At 37.2% G+C, this 19286-nt stretch overlaps 1 protein-coding gene across 1 annotated transcript in view; it reads right to left on the reverse strand.

Moving 5' to 3' along the window:
* Positions 1-16598: 16598 nt before the first annotated feature.
* Positions 16599-19286, reverse strand: part of LOC124775555 (nose resistant to fluoxetine protein 6-like) — a 153157-nt gene continuing 150469 nt past the window's right edge. Inside the window, exons 11-12 of the mRNA XM_047250384.1 lie at positions 16805-16916; positions 16599-16695 (exon numbers count right to left, since the gene is read on the reverse strand). Coding sequence (XP_047106340.1) covers positions 16599-16695; positions 16805-16916 — 209 coding nt within the window. The remainder of the gene's footprint in view (positions 16696-16804; positions 16917-19286) is intronic.

Below are 19286 nucleotides of genomic sequence, written 5' to 3' on the forward strand. Positions count from 1 at the left end.
GTCCAAATAACAAAACTCATATACTACTTTTAGTGCCTAGTTTTCTAGTCTAATTCCATCAGCATTATCTGATTTAATTAGACTACATTCCGTATTCTTTTTTTTCCTTTTGTTAATATTCGTCTTATATCCTCCTTTCAAGACACTGTCCATTCTGTTCAACTACTCTTATTGCATATCCTTGTTTTGTTTTTGTTAATGTTGTGGAACATCAACAAAAGCAAAATGAGAATAATGGAATGTTGTCAAATTAAATCGGGTGATGCTGCGGGAATTAGATTAGGAAATGATTCGCTTAAAGTAGTAAATGAGTTTTGCTATTTTGGGAGCAAAATAACTGATGATGGTCGAAGTAGAGAGGATATAAAATGTAGACTGACAATGGCAAGGAAAGCGTTTCTGAAGAAGAGAAATTTGTTAACTTCGAGTATAGATTTAAGTGTCAGGGAGTGATTTCTGAAAGTATTTGTATGGAGTGTAGCCATGTATGGAAGTGAAACATGGATGATAAATAATGGCATATTCTGAGGCATCAAGGGATCACCAATTTAGTATTGGAGAGCAGCATGGAGGGTAAAAATTATAGAGGCAAACCACGAGATGCATACACTAAACAGATTCAGAAGGATGTAGGTTGTAGTAGGTACTGGGAGATGAAGAACCTTGCACAGGATAGAGTAGCTTGGAGAGCTGCATCAAACCAGTCTTTGGACTGAAGACCAGAACAACAACAACAATGTTCATCTTATGTCCTCCTTTCAAGACATTGTCTATTCCATTCAACAGCTCTTCTCAGTCCTTTGCTGTCTCTGACAGAAGTACAATGTTATTGACAAACCTCAAAGTTTTTATTTCTTCTCCCTGAAGTTTAATTCCTCTCCATTTTTTTCCTCAGTGTACAGATAGAATAACATCAGGTATGGGCTGCAAGCATGTCTCTCTCCCTTTGCAAGCCATTGTTCCCTTTCATGCCCCTCAACTCTTGTCACTTTCACCTGGCTTCTGTACATGTTGTAAATAGCCTTTCGCTCCCTTTATTTTACCCCTGCTACCTTCAGAATTTCAGATTTTGCTGCAGTCAACATTATCAATAGCTTTCTCTAAATCTACAAATTCTGTACCTATCTTATAAGATAAGTTGTAGGGTCAGTATTGCCTCACGTGATCCTACATTTCTCCAGAATCCAAACTGATAATCCTGAGATTGTCTTCTACCAGTTCCTCCATTCTTCTATAAAGAATTTGTGTTAGTATTGTGCAACCATGACTTATTAAACTCATGGGTTCGTAATATTCACACATGTCAGCACCTGCTTTCTTTGGAATTGGAATTATATTCTGCTGGAAGTCTGAGCATATTTCACGTGTATCATAAATATTGCACACCAGATGGAAGAGTTTTGTCATTTCTGGCTCTCCTATTGCTATCAATAGTTCTGATCAAATGTCGTCTACTCCTGGGACCTTGTTTTGACTTAGGTCTTTCACTGCTCTATCAAATTCTCCCCTCAGTATCTTATCTCCCATCTGATCTTCATCTATCTCCTCTTTTAGTTCTATAATAATGCCTTCATCTTCCTTGTATAGACCTTCTATGTACTGCTTCCACCTTCAGCTTTTCCTTCTTTGCTTAGGACTGGTGATCTGTCTGATATTCATACAGTTGGTCTCTTTTTCTCCAAAGGCCTCTTTAATTTTTCTGTGGTGGTATTTATTTTTTCCCTAGTGGTATATGCTTCTACATCCTTACATTAGTCCTCCAGCCATTCCTCTAAAGTCATTTTGTGCACTTCCTGTCAATTTAATTTTTTAGATCCTTGTATTCCCTTTTACCTGCTTCCTTTCCTGCATTTTTAATTTTATTCTTTCATCATTTGAATTCAATGTCACTTTTGTTGTTCAAGGCTTTCCACTATTTTATCTCTCAAAGCTACTCATTCTTCTTCTATTGTATTCCTTTCCATGTTCTAGCCAATGGTTACCTAATGCTCCCTCTGAAATTCTCAGCAACCCCTGATCCTTTCAACTTATCTAGGACCTGCCTCCTCAATTTACTACCCTTTTGCAATTTATTCAGTTTTAATCTACAGTTCATAACCAATAAATTGTGGTCAGAGTCCATATCTGCCACTGGAAATGACTTACAATTTAAAATCTGGTTCTGAAATCTCTGTCTTACCACGATTTAATCAATCTGAAACCCTCAGTATCTCCAGGTGTCTTCCACATACACAGTCTTCTTTCATGATTCTTAAACCAAGTGTTAGTGATGATTAAATTGTACCAGGTGGCTCCCTCTTTCCTTCCTTTAGCCCAGTCTGTGTTCAATTACTATTTTTCCTTCACTTCCTTTTCCTACTGTTGAATTCAAACCCTGCCCACAATTAAATTATTATCTCCCTAATCTCCTATCTCATCATATATTTCTTCAATCTCTTCATCATCTGCAGAGCTACTTGGCCTATAAACTTGTACTACTGTGGTGGGTATGGGCTCCATGTCTGTTCGGTATGCTTATGCGTTCACAACACTGTTCATAGTAGCTTGTATGCATTCACATTTTCTTATTCATTATTAAACCTACTCCTGCATTACCCCTATTTGATTTCGTATTTATAACCTTGGATTCACCTGACCAGAAGTCTTGTTCCTTCTGCCACTGAACGTCACTAATTCCCATTATATCTGACTTCAACCTATCCGTTTCCCTTTTTAAATTTTCTAACCTACCCACCAGAATAAGGGCTCTAACATTCCATGCTTTGATCTTTAGAATGCCAATTTTGCTTCTCCTGATGACAACATCCTCTTGAGTATTTCCTGCCTGGAGATCTGAATGGGAGACTATTTTACCTCTAGAATATTTTAACCAAGAGGATGCCATCATTTAACCATACTGTAGAGCTGCTTGTCTCTGGGTAAAATTACATATGTAGTCTCCCTTTCAGTCATTTGCAGTACCATCAGAGAAAGGCTGTTTTGGTTGATACTACCAGGCCACATCAGTCAATCGTCCAGACTGTTGCCCTGCAAAAACTGATAAGGCTACTGCCCTCTTCAGCAACAACACATTTGTTTGTCCTCTCAACAGATACTCCTCCATTGCAGTTGCACCTACAGTATGGCTATTCGAAGCGCTGAGGCATGCAAGCCCACCACCAACGGCAAGGACTGTGGTTCATGGGGAAGGGTGTGTACCAGTGCTTCTAGTTTTCTGCTATTATTGCGGAAGTATTTGAAAAGGAATACATATGTGAAAGGAACATTCTTGTATGGAAGTGTGTTACATAAACTATTACGCAATTTATTACCTCTGGAGGCATTAAGGTTAGTTAGATGTGTATGCTGCATAATTTTAGTCATGCTGCTTTGTGTAAATTGTTGGTGCTAAATAGCAGGAAATGTACTGTTCTGTGCAAAAGTCAGAAGCCTAGATTTAAGATGTGTTTCTTGGCCAAATACTGGATGTGCTTTGATTATTTTATACTGAGGGCACCATTTTTTAGTTTTCATTGCTGGGTCAGATGATTTCATCTAGTTATTCTTATTTACTTACTCAAGGCAATGAAATTATCTTCCAGTTATTTGTTTATTGTTGGAGGAAAAGAGTAGTGTTAAGATGAATTTTCACTGCGTAATGCATTTTAATTCACTAATTAGTAAAGTGGGACTCAATATTTGATGGTACTTTATTATAGAAAATAAATTTTCTCCAGAGTGTAGGCCACCTTGTGTTAAATGCGTTTACATCATTACTGGTTATGAGAGTGTAAGTACATTTTACTTTAACCCCAGTTTTAAACTCACTAACATGGTGCTAGTGAAAGTGTTTCATCACAATTCACAAGCAAATGTGTGTGTTATTAATTTCTATTGTTTGCCACATACTAATGTAAAACTATCTTAGTTGTAAAGCGGCATTTCTTATGACACGTATCTTATCATGAAATATATCTTATCATCATATGCATACTATAGAGACCTTTTTCTTTCCCACTTGAAGGTCTACCAAGAAAAAGGGTCTTTGGATGCGAAATCCCTAAATTTTGTACAGACCTCCATAATGATGGAAAAACTTGCTTGTTTCTTTCTTTAATTGTGAACTATGATGAAAGACTTTCACTAGCACCATCCTAGTGAGTTTCAAATGGGGTTAAAGTAAAATGTACTTACACTCTCATACCCAGTAATGATTTAAGTGCATTTAACATAAGATGGCCTACATATACATAGGTAGAATTGTAAAAGCTGTTAACAGGATACTGTAGCCTAATCTGTACATTTGGTGAGATGGAAAGGATAGGTGGACATAGAGGAAAAGGATGATCTATACCTGAGAGGTAAAGGAGAACATGTAAATAGGGACACTATTGCTGTGGCTAAATAATGTGTAGAGATAATCGTTCCACAAAGAGAGGTGTATTTTGATGGTTATTATATAAGTTGGTACCATTAGTTTATAGGTTTCTGCAAAGAAGCAAAGTAGATAAATTTACCTGAGCTGGTCAGTCTGTTCCCTATATTAATTTAAAGATGACATAATAAAGGGACAAATGTCTGAATTTTATATGCTATTCGAGCTGCAAAATCGATGCCGTTGTGAAATCAGGTGCCAGTTTCAAAGCTGAGACTGCAGTAAGCCATGAAAAAGTATCGGAGCTGAGCACAAATGATTTTTATGTTTTCCTCACTGGAAGATACAACATAGCAACAAACAGTACAAAGGAACTCACAATTTCTCTTAAGCAAATACTGCTTGAGTTCAGAAAGACAAATTTGATAATTTTTTCAGTTGCACACCCCCATGACCTACCAAATTGGTCCTGTGTAAATGAAGAGGTACAAAAAGCAAACAAAGACGTTCAAAATATTACAGACAGTTTAAAAATGTGACATTTGTGGATATAAGTGAACTTGGAAAAAGATTCCACACAAGGTGTGGCCTCCGTCTCAACAGAATGGGAAAGAAATTCATTATTTGCAAGATTTTAAAAATAGTAGGACAAAAATTATGCCTGAAGCAGGATATCTCAGTAGCCATACCTCTCAACAACAAATGTGTCATGTCTACTTCTAGAAATAAGAAGTGTGTGGTTACAGAAGTGAGATCTCTCAAGGCTGGAAGTGGACCATTTATCTCTTTGGAAGAAACCTCAAAAACAGAACCAAAAGATCACTCAGAGGTTGACAGTACGTATACAAAGTCAACAGCAGTACCACACAAGGAATATGTTGCAGGAAAAGTTATGCTAGCACCCTGAATACAGCAGAAGCAGTTCCAGCCTCTCCTGTGGAAATAAGTGAGGAAGGAACAGCACCAGTTGATGTGTCTAATGAAGGGAGACGAAGGAAAAAAGCAACACCAAAACGGAAACTACACCAACAACAGCAGAAGCAGCAGGAGTCACCTGTCTCCTTAACTAGAAAAGAGTCTGCCTGCCAGCCCATCTTAAGGAGTTTTTATTAGTAACTGGTGTGACGAAAACGTCTGAGGTAAGAAATCTATGAAAATGTGTACTTAGACAGATAAAGAAAAATGAAAAAAAATATTTAATGCATTGGAATGTAAATGGTCTGAAGGTAGATAGTATCGAAATTGAAGAACTGCAAATTATCCTCAATAAAAGCAAAAATATCAAAGTTGTCTGTTTAAATGAGCATTGGTTAACTAGTGACTCCATAAAAATATTAAATAAACTGGAACATTTCAATTTAGGAAGCAGCTTGTGCAGAAAAGAAAGATCCCTTGGGGGTTTGTGCATACTTCTCGATACCTGCATACAGTATGAAATAAAGACAGATTCTGATTATTTGAATGAAGAGTGCACCTTTAAAAGTTGTTGTTTTGAACTAAAACACAAGAACACAATACTCAAATCAATTAACAGGATTCTGTGAAGTGCAGTAACTAAACCTTTCTTGTCTAAACTCCAGTGTCTTCTTGATAAACTTAAGGAAGAAAAGACGAAAAATATCATCATAGCAGCTGATTTTAATGTAAATATGATAAGTCAAGACAGTCTGTTGACATAATTCATAACTCTGGTTTCAAACCAAATTTTGTGAATTCACTAGGAAATGCCAATTCAGCTAATTGTATAGACAACTTCTTAACGAATTATGTGTTCAAAAGTGGAAACAAGTCCTCTTTGGACTTAGGAATTTCTGACCATTCTACATTGTTTATTCAGCTGCTAGAAAAAAATAAACCAAATGTTAAGAAAGGTTTTATGAAAAGAAACTTTAGTAAAAATAACTTGAACCTATTCTGTGAGAAGATAGATGCAGTGAAATGGCCCAAAAAAAATTAGTGGGTCAAGTACTGAGGACTATGATAATTTTCTAAGAAGTTTTCTAGAGGTATTCAATGAATCATTCCCACCTAAGATCTGGCACCAAAAAATTAAAAGTAAACTAAACTGGATCACTCCAGGCTTAAAAGTATCTAGTGCTCATAAACGAGAGCTACATAAAGCAATGAAACCCAATTATCTAAGAAGTTTTCTAGAGGTATTCAATGAATCATTCCCACGTAAGATCTGGCACCGAAAAATTAAAAGTAAACTAAACTGGATCACTCCAGGCTTAAAAGTATCTAGTGCTCATAAACGAGAGCTACATAAAGCAATGAAACCCAATTTTCTAAGAAGTTTTCTAGAGGTATTCAATGAATCATTCCCACGTAAGATCTGGCACCAAAAAATTAAAAGTAAACTAAACTGGATCACTACAGGCTTAAAAGTATCTAGTGCTCATAAACGAGAGCTACATAAAGCAATGAAACCCAATAAAAACCTTGAATTTGTTAACTATGTGAAACGTAATAAAGTTGTATTTAAAAGTGCTGTTAAAGCTGCCAAAAGAATGTCAAATGATAAGTTCATTTTCAGACATAAGAATAAGTCTAAAGCAGCGTGGTCTGTTATTAAATCAGAATCAGGTACAACAGTTAACCACCAGGAAATTTCAAAAATCAAACAAAACAATGATACTATTTCAAACCCTGCTCAAATAGTTCAATGTTTTAATAAGTTTCTCACAAATGTAACAAAATGTAAATGTGACTACGTATCACAACAATGTGAATTTCTTTGGCTTAGACCAGAATAGTGACCCCCTTGTGACACTTAGTAAAGTCTCAGCGGAAGATGTAAAAAATGCTATTTTGTCCTTAAAAAACAAAAACTCTGCAGGGTGGGATCAAGTACCCACCAAAGTAATTAAATTTTTATATGATAAAATAGCACACCCTCTGTCCTTAATAATCAGTCATTTGAGCAAGCCAGCTTCCCTGATGTGCTTAAGTGTGCAGAGGTAAAACCATGACACAAAGAAGGATCAAGAGAGGATATAAGAAATTACCGCCCTATCTCTATCCTTCCAGTGCTATCCAAAGTATTTGCAAAAATAGTTTCAGTCCAGATAATAAATTTTATTGTGAAACATGGTGTTATTCTTAAAAACCAATATGGGTTCCAAAAAGGGAAAAGCACCACGAGTGCTTTTAATGAATTCATTGAAAAATCTGCTCATTACTAGAAAAAAGCAACAACTAGCAGCTATCTTCTGTGACCTTACAATGGCATTCGAGTCTGTGAATCACTCCATGCTGCTTAATAAACTAGACAGAATGCTCTGCGGTGGCTCAGGTTTGACAAACAGGAAGCAAAGGGTAATCATAACATCTAACACCATAAATTATGCTTCTCAGTGGGATACGATATGACAAGGAGTTCTTTAAGGGTCAATTTAGGGCCAATATTGTTTCTCTTTTACATAAATGATTTACCTCTTAATATCAATGCCCAGCCAGTCATGTTTACTGACAATACTTTGGTACTCCTTGAAAAACAAAATGTGGGAGAAATTCCAGATGGTGTTATAAACACACTAACCAACCTTGATACATGGTTTCCACAAAATGGCCTTAAACTTAACTTTTCAAAGACCTTGTTTACACTTTTTAGAATCAAACAATCAAAAATCAGTGTCATCAGTGTTGTACATAAAAATCAAGTTATGGACAAAGCTCAGTCCATTAAATTCGTGGGACTAAACTTGGACAAAAATCTAAGCTGGCAAGCACATATAGATTATTTAACTACAAAATTAAACAGCTTTGCCTTTACAATGGATATACTATCTGATATAAAAGACATAAGCTGCAGAAATGTGATGTACCACAGCTACTTTGAATCCATAATTAGACATGGTTTAATTTTTTGGGGAAATTCAAGCTACATGTCATGAATCCTACTACATCAAAAAAGAATTGTTTGAAAAATGTGTGACTCATGTCGGTACCAATGACGCATGTCACTTTGGACTAGAGGAGATTCTCTCTGGTTTTGGACAGCTAGGGGAAATGGTAAAGACTACCAGTCTTGCTTGCAAGATTCAGGCAGAGCTCACCATCTGCAGCATCATCGATAGAAACGACTGTGGTCCTTTGGTACAGATCCAAGTGGAGGGCCTGAATCAGAGGCTCTGGCAGCTCTGTGACCATGTAGGCTGCAGATTTCTTGACTTGCGCCATCGGGTGGTGGGTTTCTGAGTTCTGCTTAACAGGCCAGGAGTCCACTACACACAGGAAGCAGATACATGGGTAGCGGGGGCTGTGTGGAATGGACTGGGCAGTTTTTTAAGTTAAGGGGTCTCAGGGAACCACAGAAAGGGTGTCCTTATAAAGTGGACAGGTAAAACACAGTAAGTTAGTTGTAGAAATGATTGGTATTGTAATTCTAAATTGTCGAAGCTGTGGTGCGGAAGAAACAGAGCTCCATGCCCTAATAGAAAGCACTGAAGCTCAAATAATTATAGGTACAGAAAGCTGGCTAAATCCAGAAATAAGTTCAGCTGAAATTTTTTCAAATGATCTAACAGTGTTCAGAAAGGATAGATTAAATACAGTTGGAGGTGGAGTAGTTATTGCTGTCAGAAGTAGTTTGCCTTGTGGTATAATTGAAGTAGATAGTTCCTGCAAAATAGTATGGGTAGAGGTTATACTTGATAATCAGACTAAACTATTAATTGAATCGTTTTACCAACCCCCTGACTCAGAAGATACAGTTGCTGAACAGTTCAAAGAAAACTTGAGTCTCATTTCAAATAGGTACTCCACTCGTACTGTTATAGTTGGTGGTGACTTCAATCTACCCTCGATGTGCTGGAAGTATTATATGTTTAAAGCCGGGGACAGGCATAAAATGTCATCCAAAATTGTACTGAACGCTTCCTCAGAAAGTTATTTTGAACCGTTAGTTCATGGGCCTACTCAAAGCATAAATGGTTGCAAAAGCATACTTGACCTCTTAGCAACAAATAATCCTGGACAAACAGTGAGTATTGTGATGAATACAGGGATTAGTGACCACAAGGCAGTTGTTGCTAGGCTGAATGCTGTAACACCTACAACCATTAAAAATAAACACAAAGTATATCTATTTAAAAAAGCTGATAAAATGCTCTTAATGCCATTTTAAGAGACAGTCTTCACTCCCTCCAATCTGATCATGTAAGCATAGAAAAGTTGTGGAACGATTTCAGAGAGCTAGTATTGACAGCAATTGAGAGATATATACCACATAAATTAATAAGTGATGGTACTGATTCCCCCATGGTACACAAAATGGGTCAGATCACTGTTGTATAAGCAGTGAAAAAACATGCCAAATTTAAAAGAGCACCAAACCCTGAAGACTGGCAAAGTTTTACAGAAGTTCGAAATATAGTGTGTATGTCAATGTGAAATGATTTTAATGATTTCCATAATGAAACTCTGTCTCAAAATCTGGCAGAAAACCCAAAGAGATTCTGGTCATACATAAAGTGTTCCAGTGGCAAAACACAATCAATACCTTCACTGTATGATAACAATGGTGAAGTCACTGATGACAGTGCTACTAAAGGAGAGTTATTGAACATGGTTTTCTGAAACTCCTTCACCAAAGAAGTCAAAGTAAATATTCCTGAATTCCAATCAAGAACAACTGCCAAAATGAGAAACATAGAAGTAGATATCCTGAGTGTCGCAAAGCAGCTTAAATCACTAAATAAAGGCAATGCTTCTGGTCCAGATTGTATACCAGTCAAGTTCCTCTCAGAGTATGCTGATACAATAGCTCCATATTTAGCAGTTACATACAACTGCTCACTCACAGAAAGATCCATACCTAAAGACTGGAAAATTGCTCAAGTCACACCAATACCCAAAAAGGGAAGTAGAAATAATCCATTGAATTACAGGCCTTATTACTAACGTTGATTTGCAGTAGGGTTTTGGAATGTATACTTTATTCAAACATTATGAAATACCTCATAGAAAATGATTTATTGACACATAGTCAGCACAGATTCAGAAAATATCATTCTTGCAAAACACAACTAGCTCTTTATACTCGTGAAGTAATAAGTGCTATCAACAGGGGATGTCAAATTGATTCCACATTTTTATATTTCCAGAAGGCTTTCAATATCATTCCTCACAAGTGTCTTCTAACCAAACTGCATGCCTATGGAATATCACCTCAGCTGTGCGACTGGATTCATGATTTCCTGTCAGGAAGGTTGCAATTCATAGTAACAGACGGAAAGTCATCGAGTAAAACAGAAGTAATATCCAGCATTCCCTAAGGAAATGTTATAGGTCCTCTATTATTCCTGATCTGTATTAACGGTATAGGAGACAATCTTAGTAGCCATCTTAGATTTTTTGCAGATGATGCTGTCATTTACCATCTTGTAAAGTCATCACATGACCAAAACAAATTGCAAAAAGATTTAGATAAGATATCTGTATGGTGCAAAAAGTGGCAATTGACCCTGAATAAAGAAAAGTGTGAAGTTATTCACATGAGTACTAAAAGAAATCCACTAAATTTCGTTTATGTGATAAGACACACAAATCTGAAGGCTGTAAATTCAACTAAATACTTGGGGATTACAATTACAATTAACCTAAATTGGAACGATCACATAGATAATGTTGTGGGCAGAGCAAACCAAAGACTGCGATTCATTGGCAGAACACTTAGAAGAAGCAACAGGTCTACTAAAGAGACTGCTTACACCACTCTTGTCCACCCTATTCTGGAGTATTTCTGTGTGGTGTGGGATCTGCATCAGGTGGGACTGACGGATTACATTGAAAAAGTACAAAGAAGAGTGTCTTGTTTTGTATTATCATGAAATAGGGGAGATAGTGCCACAGACATGATATGTGTATTGGAGTGGCAATCATTAAAATAAAGGTGCTTTTTGTTCAAACGGAATCTTCTCATGATATTTCAATCACCAGTTTTTTCCTCCGATTGTGAAAACATTCTGTTGGCATCCAACTACATAGGGAAAAATGATCATCATGATACAATAAGAGAAATCAGGGTTCTCACAGAGTGCTCGTTTTTCCCTTGTGCCATTTTAGAGTGGAACGGTAGAGAGACAACTTGAAGGTGGTTCATTGGACCATCTGCCAGGCACTTTATTGTGAATAGCAGAGTAACCATGTAGGTGTAGATGTAGATGTACAACACTATACAGAAAGAAAAGTTCATGCTTCCACAACATTGCTTAAAACTCTACCAACAGACACCCCAGTACATGGGACTGAAAATTTACAATAAACTCAAGGGTAGAGATGTACTAAGCATGGATATAGGTTCACTGAAGAGAAAACTATATGATCTCCTGGTGGAAAAATGCTACTATTCAATTGAAGAGTTTATGAAATCATCATTTGAATAGTGTGACTGGAAAGATAAGAAATGGATTATGGAATGTCCAGCATCAAATACTTGTTAATTGTTCAAAAAATATATCTCTTCTGGTTTAGTGGCAGTTTAGAAAGGGTTAAGGTGTTTTATGACGAAATTGACCTCAGAACAATGAATGTGATGTTCCCTGTAACAGCTGTTGTTGTTGTGGTCTTCAGTCCTGAGACTGGTTTGATGCAGCTCTCCATGCTACCCTATCCTGTGCAAGCTTCTTCATCTCCCAGTACTTACTGCAACCCACATCCTTCTGAATCTGCTTAGTGTATTCATCTCTTGGTCTCCCTCTACGATTTTTACCCTCCACACTGCCCACCAATGCTAAATTTGTGATCCCTTGTGCCTCAGAACATGTCCTACTAACTGGTCCCTTCTTTTTGTCAAGTTGTGCCACATACTCCTCTTCTCCCCAATTCTATTCAATACTTCATCATTAGTTATGTGAACTACCCATCTAATCTTCAGCATTCTTCTGTAGCGCCATATTTCGAAAGCTTCTATTCTCTTCTTGTCCAAACTATTTATCGTCCATGTTTCACTTCCATACATGGCTACACTCCATACAAATACTTTCAGAAACGACTTCCTGACACTTAAATCTATACTCGATGTTAACAAATTTCTCTTCTTCAGAAATGCTTTCCTTGCCATTGCCAGTCTACATTTTATATCTTCTCTACTTCGACCATCATCAGTTATTTTGCTCCCTAAGTAGCAAAACTCCTTTACTACTTTAAGTGTCTCATTTCCTAATCTAATTCCCTCAGCATCACCTGACTTAATTCGACTACATTCCATTATCCTCGTTTTGCTTTTGTTGATGTTCATCTTATATTCTCCTTTCAACACACTGTCCATTCCGTTCAACTATAGTTCTAAGACTTTTGTAGAGTCCCGTACTCTTCTTCTAGAGGAATCTCTGTTGTCTTTTTTAATCTCTACTGGAAATAATATGTAATATGGTTGGGTTCACAAGAATTTTTTAATGGGAAGTTTGGGTAATTTAGTCCCTGGACCCTGTTTAATCTGAATGTGAAACGTACACATGTTCAGTAATTTCCAGATGTTTTATGATCAGGGATATAAAAATCTCAATTCTGGAATGAATATACTTGATTAGATGAAGCATGGGTGATTCAACTAAATGAGTGCTGGACTGTAATGAGTGGTGCAGGAGATAAAACCACAAAATGTTGTAAAAAAACTGTTTAATGATCCTTATGGATAATAAATATTTGTTATCCGAGATCCTACGTCCATAGTAAGAATGATTTCCTGTTTGAAATGTTATGAAATATAATGCCCTGAAATGAGGGACATCCTACTTGAGATACTTCCCTCCCTCCTAAAGTGCTGTTCCATTGCCCAACCAACTTCCATGACCACTTCCAATCCCAACCCCTTGCCACAGCGATCATATCCCTGTGGAAGAACCAGCTACAAATCCTGTCCAATCCACCCACCCAGCACCTTCTATTCCAGTCCTGTCACAAGTTTAATCCTACCCCCGTCAGGGGCTGGGCCACCTGTGAAAGCAGCTATGTCATTTACCAGCTCTGATGCAATCACTGCACAGCTTTTTATATTGGTGTGATTACCAAGCAGCTTTCCACCAGGATGAACGGCCACTGCCAAACAGTGGCCAAGTGCAAAGTAGACCACACTGTGACACAACATACAGCTGAACATAACACACTTGACTTCTATGGCTGCTTCACTACTCAAGCCATCTGGGTCCTTCCCTCCACCACCAGCTCTTCTGAATTGTGCAGATGGGAGTTATCCTTACAAGACGTTCTCTGTTCCCATAATTATCCCAGCCTCAACATATGGTAACACAACGTCTCCACACCCTCCATGCAACAATTTCCACCCCCTCTGCCCTATCATCCCCCCCCCCCCCCCCCATTCTCATCTCCCACCCCATTTATTTGCAGCCCTCTGCCAACACATCCACCTGCCTTTCTCTGCTCCTCTCCTTTTTTCCCCATCTCCCTGTCCCACAACTTCCTGAGGCTGCGACTGTGTGCATTCTAGTCCCTGCACACTCCACCAGACAGTGTTTGTCTCCCTCCCCATCCATATACTATTATCCCTTCCACTTTCCCACCTCCTGCAGATTGCTGCTTGCATCCCACATGATAGTTGCCATCCGGCCTGAGATGCTGGGATCGGTGGTTGTGTGTGCATGAGGTGTGCTTGCTTGTGTGTGTGTGAATGGTGTGTATTACTGATGAAGGCTGTGCCCAAAATCTGTACGTAAGTGTCTCTTAAGTGCTCCTGTCTGCAACTCAACATGTCCTATTTACGGTAAGTAGCAATCTGTCTTTTCCTACATTGTAGAACAATATAAAAGACCTTCTTAATGAGAAGACCCGCATTTTTTTCGAGAACTGGATGTTGGATCTGTACTCTTAACTTCCAGCAGTAACTACAGCTTTTGAGAAAAGAAGTTCAATCAGAAGGGATTAGTGAGCATGCTGAAATAATAACATGAGCAAGATTAAATAACAGGAAGTCTTAGCTCCTGATCAGACTTTGCTTCGCCACTTTGTATCATGGTCAAGAATGTGTGGAACATCACACTGTCTCTCCACAGGAGCCAAAACAAGTTTGGGTCTTCTTATGACATATTTGAATGGGGGAGGCAGGTTTGTTATATTATATCCCAAATGAAGTTAAATGATGTTACACTGAGCCCGACAGTAACCAACAGTATGTGACTTGCTGCTGTGTCTAGTCTTCGGCTGCCATACTCCGAGTATGCAGCAGAACTTGCATTTTTAATTGATAACTACTGTCTCCTAGCTTTCTGGCCAAGTTGCTGTCACATAGACTTTATGGATTGGATCTGATTGTTGTTTCTTGTCTGTTCAGCCTCATGGTAGTGCACACAGTTGACAGCCATAAAATGGACTCAGGCTTGCTGTGAGCAAGATCAGAAGCTGTTTGGATTTGCTTGTAACATCCTGTATGTTTTCAAGAACATTTTAATTTGTCTGTGTATTTTATCACATTTTAATGTCTCAAACACCAACAGATGGAACTGCAGTCCAGTAACTGAAACCAGGCAGCAGTTACTGGCCAATTCCCTGCCATCTCAGCAATATCAGTAGATGTGGCTTCTGCAGCCAGCACTTCTTGAGAGGAATGTTATGCGGACTTCTGCCCCATTATCAACTGATCACCAATTAGGCCACACCAGGCCATCTACCCTGCTCCAGATGTTTCTACACAGTCTCAATACAGAGGACCTTCCACAACTGTCACCACATGGAAATGGGCTTTGAACAACCAGGAGCAGCCCATCAGCAGATCGTCACAGCTGGTCTGTCTGATGATGCACAGCTTGTGTTGGTCATCACCACATCTATGATGCTGCCTCTGCTGGGCCACAAACCAATGTCCCCTGCCTGAGTGTCCAATGCAGGGGCAAGGATATCGCCTCGCTGCCCCACTGCCACCTCACAGATGTCAGCCAGCACCTGGTAGTATGATGTGGTAGCCTGGGTACTGGTTCTGTACATGGGAAATGCCTGCATCAACACCCCTGTACCAGGGTCCAAGGATCACCTACCAGAGTCTGCAGTCTGTCTGTTTCAGATGTACTGAACCATGCTTGTTCATTGCCTATTCCTGTTCATCAATAGTGTTCTATCAAGTGGTTCACCCGCTCCATTGCCAATCTCCTGCCAAGAACCACTTTCCCAATACTAGCCTGCTGTAACCCTGTTAGAGCATCTTAATAAACAACATTTGGCCTGCCTTTCACTATTTCTTTGGTTTTAACACATAGAGGTAAAAAAGGAAACAATTAGGGAATCAAGCAATGCAGTTTATCTATTCATTAAATGGCCATGGGTAGGATGTAGGGGCAGATGTCATTTTATCAAAAGTTGGAATCCAAATCTGAACTGTCAGTGTACTAGAATTAGATGTGCCAAAAAAGAGGAATCACTGGAGCAAACTGTATGAGCACAAGGATTTTCCATGTCTGAGCAGAATTTATCTTCAGGAGCCAAAATTCAATCACTGCTGATATATGCAATAAATGCAGACATTATCTATTCCTAGCTTTGAGACCTCTTAGTTACTCCATCAAGTAGGCAAGAAGGGTAGATTTTAGAAGGCTGGGAAAGAGGCAAAGGTCACTCAGACCCCAGTACTCCTCCCTTGTCCCCACACAAAGACAGTCCCTCACATCCTGGGATCTGAGTGAACTGGCTTCCTTCCCAGTCTTCTGAAATCTATCCCTCTTTTCTCCTCGATGAAGGAACTAACAACGCCACAAACTAGAAGCAGATTGTTTCTACTCTTATTGCGTGTGTCAACAGTACTGGAATTTTGTCTCGAAGGTAAGCACTGGTGAGCCGTACTGTCTCCTCATAATTTTACAGTGTATGACATTTTGCCAATTATTTTCTTATGGATAGTCCAAGACTTTGTTAAAGATGTTCTTATAGATGTTTTGATGCAGGATCTGGGGGACAGGGAGACATGTTATGTGCTCTTATTAAAAATAAATGTCTCACTGTATATTCCTTTTATGCATATAACATAGACTTTCTGCATTTATTGTAAGCCTTCAGGGTGAGACACCAAAATCTTATGATGTACAGAACCACAACACAAGAAATAAGAACAGTTATTGCAGGCAGAGGATAAGATTAAAAGTAACAAGTAGTAGTTCAGTGGTTCAATGCAGTACAACAAATCATCACAATCCTTAAGAGTACATACTGGGCACACATTTAAAACCAAATTAAAACATTTTCTTACAAATAAATGTGTGTATTCACTGACAGAATTCCAAGTTGTATGTATTGTGCATTAAACTGTGCATATGGTATGTATTAAACCTTTGTTCACAAATATACATAATAAGCCTTGCACATAATATGACAGCTGCAAAAGTATCATTGGATGACTGCATGCAAACAGAAATTTAAATAAAATAAAATATTATATAGTGGAATAGTTATTTAATTGTCTTTTATTACATTTTTGTATCATTTTATTTCTTGTTAACCAATTACATTTTTAAATCTGCTTGTTCTTGCGATGTTCTTGCATTTTTCAGAGATTCCTCATCCACTTTCCTTTCACTGTCATCTGTTGACATTGCACTGATGGAAAGACTCACATGACCTAAAAAGATACAATTAAACAGTGAAAAAGTTCATATACTGAAATTATTATGGTAAAAAAATTTACTACAGATAATTTACATATTTATTTATACACACCAGTCTAGGGCATCAAGAGAATCAAAGTTTCCCTTATTTAGAAATGATTAAAAATCTGTGCATTCAAAGAGTTCTCAGAATGAATATTACAATAATAATTAACATGGTAATTAATGACATAACAGTAAGCCAATGTAAGCCTTAAAACACTGTTCTCAATATTTAGGCAATAAATATTCTAGTTTAACACAAATTTTGTTATTTATATGTATACCTGGTACTAATGGTAAAATACAACGCATACATTTGTATAATACAGTTCTGAAACAGAGTCGACAATGTTTACATGAGTTCATAAGTGAATAATAAAATTAAAACCACACAGACTAACACTGGAAATTTAAATTATTGAAGTGATGCTGTTACAGCATTATTGACAAGACACAGTGGACCTACATTATTGCATAGTAGACAATTCACACACCAGAAAGGTGTAGCAAAATTCTACTAAGTGGTGTTATGTATAGTGGATGTAACTAAATTATTTTGACACATACTTGTGCGAAACATAAGGACTGTATTATATAAAAAAATTTTAATTTTGATCTGAATATCAGACGTCTGTTGCTTCCATATTTTATTTATTCAAGATAAACATTACTATTCACTTCAAATTAAAGTGAGTTTTCTTGCACAATTTTTAAGGATGTACAATATGTACACATGTGTGCATATAGCATGGTTTTCCATCTTCTATTTCTAAAGTGTATGATGATAGTTATATTGAACTAGTTTGTGTTTTCACTAACAAATCAGTTGATATGCTGAATCTGCACATACCATTCAGAAAATAATAACTTCAGTTCTTTATATTTTTTTCACTGAATAATGTTAGGGGCAAATAATATGTTACAATAAAAGCTAAACCTGCCTGCCAATGGCTAATTAGGTCCATTCTTGTGGGATATGTAGCGATATGAGAGTATGTAAAATGGTGTCTGATGTAGACATTCATTATAAACTGAGATGTGACTTTCAATTCTTAACTCCAGAATATACTGGTCACAGTGCTATCCACATATATTAGATAATTAAATAATTGTGTTCTGTAGAGCTCATCAAAGAGAACCTTCACAGATATGGACTGCATCAAAGTTTTTGGTATGATAAGAGCATCAACTCTTAGAAACTTAATTTGTACACTGAATTAACAATAAACTATAACAATGCTGTTTAATGATATCTATGCTTACATCAGTTAACTTGAAACTCGTGAATTAGATGGAGGGTCACTAATTTGCAAACAACTGCTGCTTCTTCATTTATATTAAGTAGGTGACGTTTATATTTGATTGGAAGTTTAATATTTACTTGATTACACTGGGATTTTTCAAAGAAAATAGTTTTCTACATGTGTAATAACACAGGTCATTTTACAATATATTTCTACTTATCATGCAGGTGCACAACATACACTGCTACTTGCCATCTAGCTACTATGAGTTTTCAAACATTTAATCTTTATAAGAGTGGATAATCAGTTATATTTATGATTTTCTTTTGAATTAGTAGGGATCCCAATTTCTTCGTTTATGTTAGATGAGAACTTGTCGAATATCTTTGCATCAAAGTATTTAACTCCATTCTGAAACCTAGTCTAAATGAAAATTATTTCTTTGTATTGTATTTTGGTAGTGTAGATCATAGTTCACATAGCTGAAATTGAGTTTTATTATCAACAACAAAAACACCAGATGTACTAAGAAGTGAGAGGAAGCATTCCAAGACCTTTAAAGAGACCTCTGCAAGATACAATGTTCATTGCTTTTCACAATATTCTTACTGTTCGCTTCTGTTTTACAATTACTTTTATTTACCCTAGGTGGGTTGCTCCAGAAGATAATTTCACTAGACAACAGATAGTGAAGACATGCAACAGAAGCTAGCACTCTTGTCTTTAGGTAAAAACAATGAGAGTTACTTGTACAACCAAACTGTGTTGAACATTGGAAACTATGTTTTTGAAACCCTATTTAATTTACCAAAAGTGCTGATGCATATTTTTATACTTCAGTTAATTTCTTTTGCTTTCCATACAGTTGATTTCTATTATCCCAGATACAAAAATTTATAAACTGGCCTCTTGAGTACATTATTAATTTATACTCCACATTATTTTGGATTTATTTAAATTAATTTTCTAGCTTGCTTACAATATTGCTGTATAAAGTTAATCAAATAATTGTTGGAGTCTTTACACATTAGAAATAAAAAGTACAATTTCATATGCAAAATGAAAGTGCTTAGTTATGCAGTGATAACATGAGTTCTT

This window comes from Schistocerca piceifrons, chromosome 2 (assembly GCF_021461385.2).
Source record: "Schistocerca piceifrons isolate TAMUIC-IGC-003096 chromosome 2, iqSchPice1.1, whole genome shotgun sequence".
Lineage (NCBI taxonomy): Eukaryota > Metazoa > Arthropoda > Insecta > Orthoptera > Acrididae > Schistocerca > Schistocerca piceifrons.